This window comes from Mastigoproctus giganteus, chromosome 9, assembly GCF_048544385.1.
Source record: "Mastigoproctus giganteus isolate SK-2022 chromosome 9, ASM4854438v1, whole genome shotgun sequence".
NCBI classification, from domain to species: Eukaryota; Metazoa; Arthropoda; class Arachnida; order Uropygi; family Thelyphonidae; genus Mastigoproctus; species Mastigoproctus giganteus.
The window spans coordinates 206,597,209-206,616,049 of NC_143583.1; the positions used below are offsets into that span (position 1 = coordinate 206,597,209).

Here is an 18,841-nt window from a genome sequence, read left to right on the forward strand (position 1 = left end):
AGATTAATCTTTCGAATCAATGAACCTTTCTCCATTTGACGAAAGTTCTCTACGGTTGTACTGTGTGAACTACGAATTAATCTGATGCAGATTTATTATTATTAAAGTAGGCTACATATTGCGCATTACAGCTTTGCGCCTTTAATACCATAAACAAAAAAAAAAAAAAAAACAGTAGAATACGTAGGCTACTCGATTCTATATAATCGCCTTGAATTATATGTGTTCTTATTCTGGCTAACTCGTATCTCATGCTGTTGCCTTAGACTTGTAATCCCTCCCTCTGCGTTTCGGAAGTCTTCCTGTGGACAACCATCATTTTGTATATATTTATATTGCTTTCATTTTTGTAGCTAATATGTTTGAACTTTAAGAAGGAATGAGAAATAAATTCGTATTACTTTTATTTGTAGGCCGCCTCTATATTGCTGGAGGATTCAATGGCCAGGAGGTTCTTATAACAGCTGAGATGTACGATCCAACAACAAACAACTGGACTTACATTCGACCAATGTTGGATGCAAGAAGTGGGATAAGTTTAATAAACTATAAAGGTTACTTGTATGCTTTGGGAGGATTTAACGGCATCACAAGGTTATCATCTGGTAAGTGGAGCCGCTCCTTTGTTCACTCTTGTTTTGGTGTTTCTTTAATATACAATTGATTTGTGTTAAATTCAAGATCTCTATGCAGTTATATTGACCACTCCATATATTTTCCCCCCTTTGTTAAGTTTCAAATCTCACCAATAACAAAAGGAGTTTATTTAAGTCTTTTGGATTGGGTCGAGATAGCCAGTCTCGAAACGATGTCTGTTTTAAAGCCTCCATCCCGGTAATTCCATGAGGGGAATTTACTTTTGATTTCACCTGCTCATATTCTATATTACATTGCATTATTTTTTTAATGCGTCGTGATTTTCAGAATAATACGTAACTCAAAAAGATAAATCAAGTTTTCGGTGGGGAACAAGAATTGTTACTCCTACGAGCAGGCGCTTACTGCAAAGCTTTCCAACAAGACAGTTTATGGAGGGCACCTCATTAAGTGTAGAGGGCTATAGTGGAGGAATTAAATGAACAGGCAGTATGTTCTTGCTGGTAAGAGAGACAAGAACCAGTGAATAAGAAGACTAGATTCCGTTAAGTTCAAAGTGGACTGAATCGCCATTTTGATGAACTTTTTGGCAGTGGGCAGGTTAAGAATGATTAGGAAATATTTAAAAATTTTCCCTTTTCTTCTCATATGTGGTATAAGGCTGCTTCCTTCATCCTTTTGCTATATTATATTAAAATTTCTAAATGCCTTTATGGATACGTAGAGTTTGTTCAACGAAAACTAACCGAGAGTTTCCGAATCAAATCCCAAAACTCTTTGGCATTACTTTATATATGACAGTAGCCTATGGTATTTAGTCAGGTAGGCTAGATTCAGCGCAGCCAACAAACTCGTGTTTATCACTTTTATTCATAATACACTGATCAAACGTATTCGCAGAGTTGGGGGGAGGATCTTCGGTGCCGTTTGACAATCAACATTATGATCAAAAGTCGCATTTGATCATAGAACTCCGTCGCGTCCTTGTTGAGAGCTTGTCTGTGTGCATGTTTTTTGGAAAATGTCAGTCTAATCCTGGTTGGAGCTCTCCGCTGTGTCCGTGTGCAAGACGTGATTGAGAACTTTGTGTGCATTTCTGGTGAAAAAGTGAAACTCCCGACCCCTCGTATGCCTTTTCATTCTATGTATGGGGGAATGTTGAATTGTGTGAAATGGCTGTAGCTGAGCCCCAGTGGTCTTGGCTTTGGGGAAAAGGCTTGTATGACAGATGTATGTGACATTGTATATGCCTTGGTTAGGGCTCTCGATCGCTTCCCCGTTTTGGACTTGATTGGGAGCTCATGTCTGTGTGCATCTTTGAAATAACAGGTAAAAGATATTTGACTGTAAATGGGTATGCCTGTGTATATGTATTAGTATGAGTGAATGTATGAAAAATGGTCCAAATGGTCCACGGGGTTCGAACGCGTGACCACCAAATACGGAAGATGCGGAAAGCTCAGGGAATGACCACCGCATATCCCCGGAGCAATATGGCCTTAGTTGCTAATAATGCTCCTACAAAAAAAAAAAAAAAAAACGCGGAGTTGGGGTGAACCCCGGTGCTGTTTGACAAGCAACACTCTATACACTGTTGAAGCGTATTAACAATTGCATCATTCAAATTCCATAGCAGTCGATGACTACAGTTGTACAGACTATGCACTGGTGCAACATATAAATATGTTGCACAATAACATGTATTAGGCCCATTCGATCTCTTTCTCTCACGCACACATACACACAAAATTCAGTTAACATACACGACAACACCTGATAATTATGAATGTCACGTAAGAAAATGTGCCGCCTTCAGAAAATATTGGAGGCTGCATTTAATACCCGATGGATGCTCCTTTACAGGCGATGATATCAACGATCCTTCTGGGAATTTATGAAAGGTTTTTCTCGTGCTGTTGGTTCGTTCCTGTAGCAAACTCCTTAGGTTTGTCACAACTGTTCTCGTTCTCTTATTTGTCTTTCTTTGCGGGTCGATCTTGCAGGTTCTCAATTACATTTCCATTGAAGGACTAGGGCAGATGGGGCTAACAAACACCCCACTCTTTCAGTGCCTTCCCGGAACATTTCATTATTGTTGAATTGTAATGCCTATTCAAGAACCTTGGATATGGTTCGTAACAGAACTGAGGTGCTGCCAGAGAGTTCATAGCATCGTCAAGGATGATTATCAGACTCATAGTGTGACATGCGAAATGCTGTCTAAGGTAGAACCCATCCAGTGCTGCACACTGATGACACGTATTACTGCAGATGCGGTGCTTTCATTTGGGTGCTATTCGTTCAGCGTTCAAGGCGTGGGTGATTTTTGTAGTGCTTTATGGGAAAAAAATCGTCGGTGCATTTCTCATATGCGCGACACTTCTGGTTTTCGTTGGACTGAATCTATGAGTTACAAACGGGGCGCTTATAAATTATGTCCTCCATTTGTTCAACATGACAAATCGAGGTCGGGTTATCATAGCACCATCTCATACATTGAGAAAGTGCAATGCCAAAATAGTAAATTTGTTTTGGACGGTAAACAAAAGCTGTTATCATAGGACAGACACGCGGTCGCAAGTAGCCACTAAGAAAAAATTAATTTTTTACTCTTTCTTTTGTAACAGTTACTCTGAAAGTAGCAAATACTCTTATAATATAATATCGTTATTGATATGATTGTGTCCCAGCTAGGTTGGACTGCAATTTAAAGTGGCAAAGTAAAAATTGTTAACATTAATATTTCCGTTTTACTTCTAGTTGAGAGATACAACGAACGGCTTAATCAATGGACTGAGGTCGCAAATATGATCACTCCACGCAGCAACTTTGCAACTGCCGTACTTGAAGATTATTTGTACGTAATTGGAGGTTTTAATGGTAAGTTAGTATTGCAGTGCTTTATTTAGTTTTCACTACGACGAAAACGTGTACCAAAAGTTTACCATAAACTCATATTCTACCATTTGTAGTCGTTTCATGATGATCTATGGCTAAAATATAAAACAGGGCCTTGAGAGCTTACGTTTAACCGGAGAATTAAATTTTTTTCCAGAATTGAGGACAACAAAAAAGATTGGACCACGTCTGCTTTAATTGATCCTTCATAATACGTTCTACTTCAGGGATTACCTTTTATGTTCAATAATAACGTAGTCAAGGGCCATAAACACAACGCTCGTTCTTAGATTGCTACCCAAATAACCTTAATCAAATGTTAATTTTCACGTTCCAGCTTGATTGGCTGAAAGCATTCCAGACAACTTTCCTGCAGCCATTCTTTTTAAAATTAAGTTCCTAGGGATCTAGTCCACTAAGGCCAGTACGTGAAAAGTTGTGACCCACCTCACTTCGACTCGGACAGGTACTGGGAAAGCAACCTTCGTGGTGAATGCTGCTTCCTGATGATTGAAACCAGAAATAACTGTACAGTACACACTGTGTAGTTATTTCTGGCCTCAATTATCACAGTGAACCATAGTGGAGTTGAACAAACGTCCAGGATCGGTTCTACATAAGACGACAGCGTATGTCCACATGCCGAAAACTGACCCGTGAACATTTTAATAATACGACATACTAATAAATGCCCAGGCTTCATTAATGAACACTGCACTATTTTTATCACTTTTAGAAACGCTTCCCAACACATCTTATACTTAGACAAATTTTAGCAGACAAAAGAATTATCTCAGATATCTTTCGTTTTCTACAGAGGGTTAACGGTTGTCATCAGACTTAAAGTTCTGGCTTAATGACTGAAAACTTTCTTATACTTTACGTTGTATCGCACTTTCATCCTACCAAATGTAAGAGGCTACATTTGGGAAATGACAATCAGAAAATAGCTTGAACATTGGGGGAGGGAGGCAGGATAGAGCTGAAGTGTGGAATGAGTAGTGTAGTAAGACGATGTTAAGATTCAGGTGTCTGTCATATTTGACGTATTTATCTTTCGGAATCATTTTATATTTCGTAATAGTAATCTGAGTACCATGCTTTATTTTAACTTCATCATGGACTTGGCGCACAGTGGCAGCTTCAGCTGCCACTGTTCCATAAAAAAGTCAGACAGCCAACTAACCAACCAATAATGAGCATACTCATTATATTTAAGAAGTATTTCACAGGGGGGGGGGATTGCAGATGGACGAAAAGGCATTACCTAGCTCCGTAGAACGGAAGGCAGTTTACTTTATAAAGGCAGCAATACAGTTATAAAGTAATGGGGAACCCAGATTACTATAATTATTTAAGTTGATTTAGAAGAAACCACAGACGGCATTTAGTTAGCTAATTTTATGAGAAACCTCTAAAGAAGGTGCCAAGACCAATGGGCTTTATTTGTACATAAATACGAAGAGGAAAAGAGTAAACCAGATGGAATGATGGAAACAGTACAATCAGCAACAGCTGAACTGTGCAGAGCAGAATGTAAGGATTTGGGAAAGAACAACCCGAGAGTAACTTTCAACACTGGGGGAGGGATAGGGTTGAAGTGGGGAAATGAGTGTTGTAGAAAGACGATATTATGATTCAATCAGGCATGACTTATCATTCTGAGGAAGACTCACGGTGTCTTATCGACTGTTTACCGTATCTTTACCTCTACGCTGGGGGATTAAGTGATGGTTCCGTTATAGAAGTGAATGTATTAGGAATATTGTGCCCATCTTTGAATCCATATAACGACCCTTGCTGAGACGGACGATTTTGGATCCTTGGAAGGATTCAAAATCGTTAACATTAGAAGTGGCTGAAATTTAAGTAGCGGGAAGAGATGGATACAATAGGAGCGAAGGCAGGTTTTTCTGCAGATTCAGTAAACCCCTAACTTCCCTGCATCTTCTTCCTTTATTAATATTATTACTACTGATAACATTTAATTTGTTTCTTATAAAAACTGTAATGGCGTTTATGCCAATGGTGATATTTCATTGTATTTTTATCAAAGGAACGATGACAGTACCATTGGTCGAGTATTACCATGACGACGACAATATTTGGCATCCTTCTCCTAACATGAATATTAACAGAAGTGCCCTAAATGCATGTGTCCTGAAAGGCTTGAAGAATTCTAAAGAATACACGTTTTTAGGTGGGTAATTTACACTTTTTCTCTTTCATAGAATGGGGATTTAAAATTCCTCGTAAGGATATTTTGACTTACGGATTTCATATTGACAGAATCAGTAATTTATGATATAAATAGTCGTTTATTTAGTCATCAGAGTTAAGTTGAACTGCGAGCGCTAACAGATCATAAGGTATCGCCAAGCATCAGAAATATAAAATTGATTATCAAGATGGCAAATTAAAAAAAAAATATTTCGTTAAGACATCGAGAATATTTTTGATAAATTGATTGCTGGAATAAGATGATCATCTAAAATTTCATATCTATAAAAAAAGTAAACAAAAAACCGTAATATCTTTCTGACAGGAGGTTAAATTTATTTATTCTGCCGTTTTGTTTCCATATACCAAAGTGCATTTTATTTAGTTTCTTAAGGAAGAACTCGGGTCAATTACTTGATAAGCACACTTGCCGTTTCTCTGGATGCTTCTAAGTGGGAATTATTAAAAGTTTATTTACAGCGTTCAGAAACAACGCAGATGTGAATGTTTTACGCTGCCTGCTTTTTAAATCCATTGTAGATGTTCAGACATTTGTCCTAACCCTGGTATAGAATTTAGACAACAGTTTTTTTTAAACTACTTGGTTTTGTTGCCTTCATCACCTCTTCAGTGCGCAAAGTTAGCCTCCAGGTGGCCTTTTCCAAGTTATTAACAGCTAGGGTAGAAATCGCCTTAACGTTTCCAAAATCCATTGTAACGAATTTTTGATGGAATGAGTTTTAAAGATGGATATATTGCCTTGATCTAACGTCTGAATGAAAGAAGTTGTGTTAACCCAGTAAAACTGTGGCGGTAGGAACATAACTTCAACGTTTGGATGACTTAAATCTTTTGGATGGCATGGTGTGCTGTCCACTTCGTTCTTTCATTCGCACATTTTCAAAATTCGCAGGGCACTCCGTACACATCATCGAACAACAGTGGCACATGAATATCGCGAAAGTGTAATCCCTTATCATTCTCTGGAAGAATTTCGGAATCCTCTCATAACTTTTGTGTAACCCATCGCCTATATATTGAGATATATCCGGTATTGCTTTTCTTGTAAACATAAAATTCTTCCTACCATGAAATATTATTTTTACGTCTGAGGTAGAAAAGGAGAATTTTTTTTTAAAATTTTATTTCACTCATTCTATGTACTTTATGTACAGGCCGATTTTATTTTATTACTTTAAATATTCAAGCGTCAGGTCTTATTTGGGTCGTCTTCGGTAAGGATGTCATAAGTATCTTTGGTAGTACAATAGCAAAACACACACACACACACACGTCGATTATCCTAGTGAAGCTTGAAAATGCTACCCGGGATGAATTTACCGAGTCTAGCGCCTGGAGGGTCATCGGAGGAAGTGTGTGTGGGGGGGGGGGGGGGGGGGGCGAAAGCGTATGAGGAGGTTGGTGTGCTACAAAGTGTCAACATCAAATTATGGAATCGGTTCCAAGATAACCCAGACTGTTTGCTTTGCTAATAATTTGTAGCTTATATTCCGTGGGTCAGTGAATTTTAGCCGCGTGTGATGTACACTGAACCCTCGTATACCACGGTTAATAGATTCCTGTAAAATGTGTTATACGGGACTTGCAAAAAGGGTTGTTACGTTCCAAAAGCTAACAAAAATAATGCACTGTTTTGTTAACGAAGTGTTGACGAAAATATACCATTCTAGATTTCGTGTACCTTCTGCTAGATTCTATTAACAGTGCTATCCACGAGGGCTTCAGTAGTCATATCATCAAAACTTTCCCCTCCTACCCGACGTAGCAAGCTCCACTATCTCACCGATACCGTTTTCTGCCCTTTCGATCATATTTTTTAAATGAACTTGACTGTGGCCATACATTTTTCCACACGCATTTAACGTTGACGGTTTTACTTCTTTCAGTGATAAAGCTATGATTCTGATACAGTCCACAATTGAGAAATGTTTCCATGCCTCCATTACTTAAATATATTCGGAATCAATTTTTTTTCCAAAATCCATTGTAACGAATTTTTGATGGAATGAGTTTTAAAGATTGATATAATGCCTTGATCTAACGGCGGAATGAAATGTTGTGTTAACCCAGTACAACTGTGGGTGTAGGAACATAACTTCAACGTTTGGATGACTTAAATCTTTTGGATGGCCTGTTGTGCTGTCCAATAGTAATAAAACTTTGAAATCTAGATTTTTCCACAAGTTCAATAGCACAGAACGTAACTCGGGTATTTCCCAACAAAAAAAAAAAAAAAAAAAAAAAAAATACGGTGATTTCTCTTTTTTTTTTTTTTTTTTTTTTTTTACTAGCGAGTCTACAGCGAGGATTCAAAAACAGTGGAAATGTTAAAAAATTACATCCAACATATAGCAGGGTTTTCCTCGCAAAAAAGCTCAAAAATACCCTCTTATGCGAGATTTACCGAAATTCTCTAACCTTGTTAGAGTGAAACCGTGTTATACGGGGGTTGCTTGTATATGTATTTTGTTTTAACCCAATTTTCTGCGATTGATACTGAATTCCAAATGACAGTGTATGTGTTCAGTGAATGGACAGACGACCGAATAGATGGTGGCCAGTTTAAGATACAGTTCTGAGCTAATTATAAACGTATAAATCAACTGCTTTTAATTCACTCCCCTGGTTTCAGTTGTGTCAGGACACTTTAGTGTGTTATCGACGTTCATAAGCAACAACACACACACACACAGAAATGAGAGTGGTAATGCCCATTTCAGAAGAACTAAAAGGATCAACCGGTGAGAAACCACCACTTTGCTTATTGGAGGCTTGAAGTGGTGAAACCCATGTTTAGTCTCTAGAGCAAAGTTTCCGGCATCCCCCCCCCCCATACTTCTCCTTCAACCCATGCGCGGTACTAAGTACTATAGGTTTTGATACCTTTTCGTGTTTGGGGTTTTCATAAAAAAAAAAAAAAGTGTCAAGAGAAACCTTATCTTGTTATTAATAAAGAATTTTTCACTCTTGTTTTATTGTATCAAGAAAAGTAAACTAATTATCTAATTACATCTGTTAAGGATTTACTGGAAAGCTAAGAATTAAGTCATAGTACATTTTACTTGCAATTGTGTCTATGCTCGGTTAAAAGTTGAAAAAAAATAGCGTTCGGCAACATTATGGCTTTCAATAGCAGACTTCTATTAACTCACAAAACCAACTAACGCCTACTTTATAACGCATAATCACTTCTTTTGAATTCTTATATAAGACATTCTTTGTAAAAATTTATACCCCGTTGTTAAAGAATAGCAAATTAATTTAATTTCGAACAAAAGTATCCAGTGTGCTATTTAATAAATTTCTAATCACGATGTTGGGAGTATTTCGAAAATTTCTGAAGATAATCTTAGCTGTTGCCGTTTAGTGTATGACTTGGTTTACTTGCAGGTCAGTTACCGTCCAGTACTCAGACAAAGCCCAGTCAAAAAAACAGTCAAAGAATATCCCGATAAATCTAGAATTATTCCAGCACCCAATGACGAGCGAGAAATCCACGTTCTCCAGCAGTGAGCTTGACAGTGACACAAGGCCCTCTCTCTATCTCGACTGACTGCAAAATTCATCGCGCTCCTTGTTAAAGAACAAAACGTTTTTTATTTCGTTTTTGTGCTTTTAGAGGATATTTATTTTTCTAATATATTTTTGATATCTTTAGAGACATTTTAAATTTTATATTTTTAGACTTATTCTTCTAAATGCCATCACAACCGGTTTGTGATGTCATAGAATCAATCGGTTAAAATTATTTGTATTTCTTTACAAAATTTATACAATAAAGAGATGAAGAAGCTTTTTATAATGTTTCGTTTTCAATTATACCCGAGGTTTCCAGGGAAAAAAGATTAAGCAATGCAAGAAACGTAATAATACCATTGAAGGAATATTGGCGAGTGTATCTCTTTGCTACTACCTAATTGGTCATCAAGAATATTACTGTCTTTGAAAATATTTCCAGTTTTCTGAAAACCGCATTCTGACATTTTGAACACGTAATTCGCATGGTCACGAAGGACATGATGGAAATTAAACCAGAGTCAAATATAACTACAATCGGATAACATTTAATATGTTGGCCAATTGCAGTTACAAATACTGATATTACAGTACTGAAAAACCGATTTCGGTTTTTATTGAACCACCCAATGTAACTAGCCATTTGGCTAGTTACATTGGGTGGTTCAATATGTGATGGAACCACACATTGAAACGATGCGAGTGCACTGCATTACCACCTTATTTATCAAACTAATACAATTCAGTATCCAAATTGTGATGCCATAATATAGCAATCGAAATCAGCACATTCTTAGAGAAAGCCTTCATATGTTGAATGAAGTGTAAAATTTAATGCTGAAAAAAATAATAATTCAGTGTTCCTTTTTTTGATGAACATAAATGTGAGATGCATTTTATTTTTTCACTTATGTTGCTATTCTTTAAAATTAATTTATCAGAACTGTCATGTCCTTGTCTAAAAAGAATAAGGAATTTTTGCTTTTAGCAGATTTCTTTACAGTAAATGTACCGGAGACTAACAAAATCCGGAATGAGTTCTGTTGGACTGTTAACCTCTAGCTTATGACGATAGTTTAAAACAGCTTTCATCAAAAAAAAAAAAAAAAAAGTACTTTAATGTGTACATGTTATCTTTGGGGGTGGACACTGTACACTTAAAAGGGGTCATTATCGGACAAGTTAATTCCAATGCAGATTAGCACAGTAGTGCTAATCTGTTTTCACATTCAGAACATGGAAAGTTTGTAGACATATTTGCATCAGTGCTGTTTATGAGAAAGAAATATTGGAGAATATAAGGCAAGGGAAACGCAATAAGTGTGAACTTAAATTTTATTTCCATTTAAATTACAATAACTAGATTTTAATTGCAATCAATTAAAATCACTTGCTTTATGTTGAAGGGTGCACACATTTATGGAAAATCTGATAATGCGCAGTATGTTAATTATTGATAATAACTATGCATACTACAAAAAAAAAAAAAACAAAAAAAAAAAAAAAAAACAACACGAATGCACCAAAATAATTTTGTTTCTGCGCATTCGCCACGTTGCCTATTCATTCTTCCAATTAGCGCACATAAACATTAATATCCAGTGCTTCAAGGATCCCGGTATCAAATGTACAGTGTAGTAATGCGCAGTCACAAGTTGTTTGAATCTGTAACTGCGCATTACTACGATTCTTCAAAAGCGATTATATTACAACGATGATCCATACCATCTCGCTCACCACGAGACCACCTACCTAATATGATGTTGGTCCTCCACGTGCAGCCAAAACAGCTCGTACCCAGCGAGGCATGGACGCTGCAAGATTTCTAAATGTCTTGTGGTATCTGGTACTAACACGTAACAAACAGATTCTTTAACTCCTGTAAGGTCCGTGTTTGAGACGCCGCAGATCGGAGTTGCTGTTCCAACACAAACCACGGATGATTGATGTCTGAGGAATTCGGAGGCCAGGGTAATACTTGGAAGTCTTTCTGATGTTCCGCGAACCAGTCTCGAATAATCCGGGCCATGTGGCATGGCGCATTATCCGGCTGAAAGACGGCACCGCCAGAGGGGAAGACCGTTGCCATGAAAAGGTGTACCTAGTCAGCAATGATGCTTAGGTAAGGTGTAAGGTATGTTAGTGTCTAACGCATCCCGGGATTTCTCCCATCTCCGCGGATGTACATTATATCGGGCCAAAGATTTGAAGATGTGTGGGGGTTATGTGCTGTATATTGTGTTGTGCCCTTTGTTCCTCCAGTCTATTAGCCGCGAAGCCCGTAGTGGGACCCGACGTTACCACACCGTGCCACGGAGAGGCTCACCAGGTGTACCACTGATATTAGAGTACTCTGGCGGGTCCTGCCACCTACTTTCCTGGGATTTCAGTGGCTAGGACCAGATTTCAGAATGAGATGATCGCTATTTCTTGATTATAATTTTAACAGAGCTTAGGGTTTTTCGCTGATAACTTGTTCTAAGGCCAAATAGGTCAGGCAATAATTTTGATGTATTTAGAGTTAGACCTGTGAAGCATATACAGGGTGATTCACTACCAGTGCGACAAACTTGCAGGAGGTGTAGGGGGCACAAAGACGAATCGGAATCACATAGCATTGCAGGGTCCGAAATGCCTTCGTCATGCGGTAGAGGACGTTGAACGGGAGGTCGCGTGAACAGCGATCCCGCTGGAAGTCAGCATTTGCGAACCGTTTCTGTTGAAGAAACCAAGTAGCAAAAGTCCTCCGGAGTGGATAATCCGCAGGCTCCAATGATTGGACGCGTTGCAGATGGTATGAACTCATTTGGTTTGTTGACAGTATCCTCCATACGTTCCTGGTACAAGCGCAGACCGGCGCGCCTGTTACAGTCCGCAGCTCCATACGCGAGGTGCATGTCGGCCAGTTCAACGTTTGAATACTCGTCCATCCTACTGCCTCGGGAACCGATTCGCAAATGCTGACTCCCAGCGGGATCGCTGTTCACGCGACCTCCCGTTCAACGTCCTCTACTGCATGACGAAGGCATTTCGGACCCTACAATGCTATGTGATTCCGATTCGTCTTTGTGCCCCCTACACCTCCTGAAAGTTTGTCGCACTGGTAGTGAATCACCCTGTATATATTATATAAATTTAAAAAAAAAACCGTTGTGTAAGAGAAAGTAAGGGAGGAAGACTGGAGGGTAGGACAGAAGGAAGGGGCCGACAGGGAAGATGGCTCCTGTTGACAGTGTGGCATGCCCAGTGCCTCACCAGAGGAAAGAATAGAGTGCGGGGGGGGGGGGCGAAAAACCACCGAGAGAGAGAGAGAGAAAATAATATAAAATAAAAAATGATGTTCAAGTAAGGTGTAAGGCGTATTGTTGTCATGCGGCACCAGGGGTTTCCCCCATCTCCGCGTTGCTTTCTTTGTGGGTGTTACCAGTTTGCTGGGAATGCCAGAGGTTTAAAAGTGTGGGTATTGTACCTGTGTAATGCTGTGTACCGTTGTTCATCTGGTCATTCAGCCGCTGGAGCCCAGCGCTTCCCCACCTTCGCCCCATGGAGGCAGACTAGGAACCCAGCCGATTTAAGTTACTCTGGCAGGTCAGGTCCTGCCGCGTAATTTCCTGAAATTTCGGCGGCTAGGACCTATAAAAAAAAAAAAAACCTTTTGTACACATACGTCAGAGTACCTGCCACGTGGATGCCTGGAACCAGGGTATCCCAGCAGAACGTCGCCCAAAGCATGACACGGCCGCCACGGGCTTGTTTTCGTGCCGTGGTGCGTCCATGCTCCATCACTTCCCCAAGTAAACGACGCACACGTACCCGGCCGTCCCCATGGTGCAATAGGAAATGTGATTCATCGGACCAGAGACCTTCTTCCAATCACCCAAAGTCCAGTTTCGTTGCTCACATGCCCATTGTAGGCGCTGTCGCCAGTGAACCGTGGTTAGCATGGGCACTCGGATCAGCCTGCGGCTACGCAGCCCCATTTTCAGCGCGGTTCGATGTACTGTGTGTGTTGTGACACATTAGTCCCATCACCAGCATTCCGATTAACGGCGAGTTGCACCACAGTCGCCCTTTTGTTATCACGTACCATCCGGGAGAGCATTCGCTCACCTCCAGCATCAATGAGCCGTGGTCGTCCAACCCCTCGCCTGCAGTTTGTGGGTTTCCCCCTCCTCGGACCACTTTCGGTGGGTACTAATCACTGCTGACCATGAGCATCCCACCAGTCGTGCCGTTTCGGATATGCTCTGACCCAGTTGTCTGGCCATTACAGTTTGGACTTTATGAAACTCACTTAAGTCTGCTGCCTTTCCCATCTGAAGAACAAGAGTAACGCTGATTAACGGAGCTTAGTATCAGGTGTTTTTTATACCGTCTCCCCTCACGCGCCGTAGTTCGCCTGCAGTTGCTTCGATTTGCATAACGACTCGCTGGTCATAATGTTTTGGCTCATCGGTGTATTTCCTTTAAATTTATAGCGTTCGTTAAATCTCCTTATTTGAAAGCAGCTCTTCTTTTAAGCACTTAGTTACAGCACACGATTACTGTGTTGACTATAGTTGGGCCTGTTTCTCTTTGGACGTGTTTTCTAGGTTGAACAGAAATCCTAAAATTGAAGGTATATCTGATAATTGTCAGATGTTTCTCTCTCCATAACTTACTATTGAACAAAAATATATAATCAAAATATAACTGACATTTAAAATTTAGAGATTCTAAATTTTAAATACCAATTGCACATTATCCTTTTTTTAGGCTCGTTAAGATTCATGTGTAACGGGACTATTGTCTTCACCATGTCTGTGTCTGTCCGTCCGTGTAACAAATCGACTTCCAGTAAACGAAATTTCATGAAATTTTGGGTCTTTTAGTGTGATTTGTTGACTCTACCCAAAATTAAAATCAGACCAATATAAATCTGGCAGTTATTATTGCATTTTATTTTTTTTATTTCCATTTTCATGTAATAACTCCACACTCAGTGGATGGATTTTAATGAAATTAAGTTTTGGCCTACTAGAACGATCTGTTTAGCATCTCCAAATTTCATTAAAATGGGACGAATAGAAATCCGGTTATTGTTTCATACATATCACGTAGGTTATACAACCACTGTGACAGATGCACTGGATTGGAGGAATGAATGGACAGTATGTTGGTGGTTTGAAAAATATTTAATGTCCATTTTTTTGAAAAGCGCATTGACGTCAATAGATATATACAGAACTCTGTAAGATTAGCATAAGTATTTGAAAATTATTCCATTGCAGAAATGTCTATTAATACGAACAAAAAAGAAGTGGAATGAAGGCCCACTATTATACAATTTAAAATATAACAAAATTCTTAGCATAAAACGTTACTAGGTTCAGTACAGATTTATTTCTTATAGATACTCAATGACTATTGGAGTAGTTGAAGTCTTTTTCTTAATACGCTTAACTCTAGATTTTCTAGATCGTTTACAAAATTTCAGAACAACACTTTCTATAAGTTCGTAGATGGTGATTAAGGAAACTCCAAGCCAAATGCCGAGGAATCCACCGGCGTAACTAAAGACTTCGACATCCTGTTAAAGAAAAAATTAAACTGGGTTATACGTAAAAGATGAAAACAGAAGATTATTGCAAATTTCATTCAACGTGTTTTGATTTAAACATTAAATCAACAGAAAATGATTACTGTTTTGACAGAATTACGTTAGCTCCTTTTTTGCGATATATTTATCCTTCGCCATTGGACAAGAAAAAGATTTTCAATTTTGAAACTGCGTACGTATGAAACAGCAGACTGATGAAAAAATTGAGAGAGAGAGAGAAGGATTGCATTCTTTATTACTTCATATGCGCTTGAAAGCAGCTTAATCAGAAAACCTTAAACGTTTCAGGATAAAACTAGAAAGTTGTTCTCTTGAGGCTGCATTCCTCACCACAGTATTATTAGTTTCAACACACGGAGGACAAGAATAATCTTTGTGTTTTGATCCCTGTAATTTTTACTGAACTCAGGGAAAGCATGAGGGATGGAGAAAGAGGAATGGAAATCAAAGAAGAGGGCGTTCAATATTTCGTATAATTTATTAGCTTGTTTGGCTTTGGGGAGAAAAGCTGTCGATATATGGCAACGTAAGTACTAATATATATAATTAGAAATATTGAGAGATGGCCAATATTCGTCTCCGCACACTGATTCTGCATAATAAAATTCAGGTTACTTGGAAGAAGGGGAGTTTACTGATTGTTAATTATTATGTTAATGAATTGATAGACAATACACTATTATATTACGTGATACATCAAGTAATTTATTTTCGAAATGATACAATTTAAAGAAATTAAACTACCTCAGTTCCAGTTGGGGAAGACAGTGTTCCCCAGCTAGACCAGGAGACTCCACCTCCCGAATCACCTTAACAGACCTGAAAACAAACATTTGAGAGTTCCCGAAACGTAGCCATAAGTGTTTGGCATTGAAATGGTTCATTTCCTTTAAATTGTATTATTTCGATAATAAATTACTTAATCTACTACGTGATATAATAGTGTAGTGTCGATCAATTCATTAACATAAAAATTCAGGTTTTTATGTTTCTTTTGTATTTAGGATGGGTTGAAGCAGTATTCTATATTCTGTTGTCATTTATTTAAATAAGAGTTCTTGTTTTCTTAGTTTCTTCCAGTCATTCCATGTACATTTTATATAGGCGGCTTTTAATTTCCCTAAGATTAGCCAAGACGCATACTGTCTTGGCTGACTTCTTCAAGTTTCATTTCCCATTTGGTAAGCGTCTGTAAGAATTTTGCATGTAAGGGACCTTGTGGTTACAAGACATCTTTTACAGAACAGGGAAAGCAAAGCAAAACTGCATAGTATTAGTGAGGAAATACAGAACTACTGTAAATGCCATAAAAGTGTTCTCCGTTGAATATGTAGTATTGAGTTCGGTTCTGTTGAGTGTCCTGGCATTTGGCCGCAGGGCCCTTGGTGGGACCCCCATGTTGCCAGCACACACCGCTAGGAGGTAGCCAGGTAGCCAGGCTGCCCATTATTCTCTGGCTCGTCTCTGCCAGGGTCGTCTCAACTTCCCGAGCGGATAAAATGGAATGCATTCATCAGGCGAAAATAGGGGATGGGAGTGGGAGAAAAGTTGCCTTGCAAGGGAGCACAAGCATGATCGCCATTTGGCACAATCTTCTTACTCTTTTCATTCAGGTCCGGTCGTGATGTCAGTTTCAGTGTTGAAAGTCCTATCCGGTGATCCGTGTCTAAGTTAGTAGGAATATGAATAGGAATGCAGCTGTGGCAGTCTTATACTGGATCTTCTCAGATTTGGTGGTGTAGTCGCATTTGCTGGTAGGCATCTGCATTGGTTCTCAAAATATAGGTGGCTGTCTTCTCTTGGTTTAGATGATGATCCAGATAGTGACTGTATCCATGGTAGGGTCTTCCGTCGTGCGAATAAATCCTGTGCATAACGCGTAAATTCGAGAGTCTTCTCTTTCGAGGATGTGCTGGTCTTGGTTTTTCGGAAGGTAATGTATCCTAGTCAGGAGGGGGCATCTCAAGTCTTCATATATTTCGCACTCATACATCAGGTGGTCCCAACTTTCGAGGGAACCACAGAGACATTGTGGGTTTTCGGTGATCCCGAGTGCAGTGATCTTTCCTCTGATAAATCCCTGGCCAGTTAACAAAAAAGTTACGTATAGGCTAGGGGAGAACTGTGGGAGATTTCTGGTAAACTGTTGCTATTGTAGGTTTGAATTTTCTGGTGACTTTTCCTTTTTTAGAGTGAGTTTACCTAGCCTGCCAGACCTGCTGCAAGTATGCAGTGAGACGTTTCTTCTCGGCCTTGATGTTATTTGAGGGGTGGGTGGTATAATCCAGACAGGAGATGGCTTTACCTTTGGAATGCATATAAAGTAAACCACATTTGATAATTTCTAGATCTAGAGGTAGCACGCCGGTCAGCACTTGCAAGGCATGTGTGCTGACCGTGCAGCAGGCCCGGGTGATGGTGAGCAGGATGACGCACTGAATCGAGTCAAGCTTCCTCTTGTTAACTACTGTGGTGGCCTTTGGAAACCAGATACCAGATGCATAAGTGATTATGGGGGTGAACATAGCCTTATAGAAGAGGGTGAGCACGCGTCGCTTCAATTCCCAACGTGCGATTCTTGCCACGAGTGCAGTATATTTTTCAATCTTGGTATGTGTTTATTGTAAAACTATTTCATGTCTTTAAACAGACAGGGGACCACAAGGTTTCTACCATTCTAACTGAGTCAGCGAAGATAACATGGGCTCTCGCCGATTGTTGCCTTTGTCAATTGACCTTAAGAAGAAGAAACTTGGTTTTTTTTTTTAAAAAAAAGGTGTTTCAGGTTAGCCATTGAAATACAGTAGGGGGAGGTGATTCCCACATGAATTCTCTGACTTCGTTGATTTTCCAGTAATATTTCTCGCTTTAAGATGCTTCCTTACAATATATTTCGATACCAACGAAGTTCAATTCTAGATATTTTTCTGTGCAGATTTTCTCACTTCTGTTGGTCTTCTGCGCTTCTAAACATTCACTTATATTCAGAGAGCGCTACTCAAACAGTAACCCTCTCAGTTTATCCAACTAAATACATTGTAAAGTGATGGCACAGAACCGTTACAAGCAAATGATTCTATGGAGACGCAGTATTTGTCATTTTCGAAAAATGACATTTCTTTTTGATGCAGATACATCCCTAGTGTTATTTATTTTAAGCTGTCTGTCAAGAAGAATGTGAGAATGGCCCAATATTCAGGGGATATTATGACACCGAAAACTTAAATTCCAGGTACTTAATATTTATAGTCCATGTTGTTGAATGAATTTTTTTTTCAGGTAATTAAGCCAATGTCGCGATAATCGCTGGTGAAACTGCATCTGCATTATATTCGGAAATACAACGACGTGATGTGGCTGACAAAAACAATTTGATTTGAGGGATGAGATTGATCGTTTCTGAACAAGGTCTTTTGACATCAAGAATTTTATTATTAATGTATACGGTTAGCTGCCAGGGAATACAGTGAAACTTGAGCATTATATCCGATGACTTTACCTGCTTGTGGATTTTTTTATGTTCGAATGCATTTTTCGGCGGTAGTTAAGTCGAATGATAAGTAGTATAACTAACAGTAATTTAAATTAAATACCGTGTGGCCCAATTAAAGCATCTATATTTAGAGCTGTCTCTAGCGCGATGATTTAGAGAAAAGAAATGCGACCAAATCTTTTCTTCTGAGGTTGCAGAAGAGTTACACGAAGAACAATTAATTCCAAAAATTACCACGAGGGGAAAGTTTGCTATAAACGATTTGCGATATCATATTCCACGCATACGAATGCAGAATGGAAGGTGTAAAATGCTACAGATGGTACCGTAATATTAGGTGCATAACACCACCTCTCACTGTCTGAGAATGCCTTCCAGGGTTGAGGCTTCGCTCGTGTTGAAGCAAAGAAGAAGTAGCGATTCAGGATTACAGGCATCATCGGATCTCTGCTTGCACTTTCAACCCCAAAAATCCGGAATTATCGCAGGGTTCAAGG

The 18,841-nt window shown here is 39.1% G+C and overlaps 2 protein-coding genes across 2 annotated transcripts in view; one reads left to right on the top strand and one right to left on the bottom strand.

Annotated features, from left to right (window-relative positions):
* LOC150081075 (kelch-like protein 10) overlaps nucleotides 1–9,191 on the top strand; it is a 47,777-nt gene extending 38,586 nt beyond the window's left edge. Inside the window, exons 5-8 of the mRNA XM_090380907.1 lie at nucleotides 414–605; nucleotides 3,358–3,477; nucleotides 5,552–5,695; nucleotides 9,127–9,191. Coding sequence (XP_090237033.1) covers nucleotides 414–605; nucleotides 3,358–3,477; nucleotides 5,552–5,695; nucleotides 9,127–9,191 — 521 coding nt within the window. The remainder of the gene's footprint in view (nucleotides 1–413; nucleotides 606–3,357; nucleotides 3,478–5,551; nucleotides 5,696–9,126) is intronic.
* Nucleotides 9,192–14,638: 5,447 nt separating this feature from the next.
* LOC150081076 (uncharacterized) overlaps nucleotides 14,639–18,841 on the bottom strand; it is a 31,772-nt gene continuing 27,569 nt past the window's right edge. Inside the window, exon 3 of the mRNA XM_090380908.1 lies at nucleotides 14,639–14,821. Coding sequence (XP_090237034.1) covers nucleotides 14,639–14,821 — 183 coding nt within the window. The remainder of the gene's footprint in view (nucleotides 14,822–18,841) is intronic.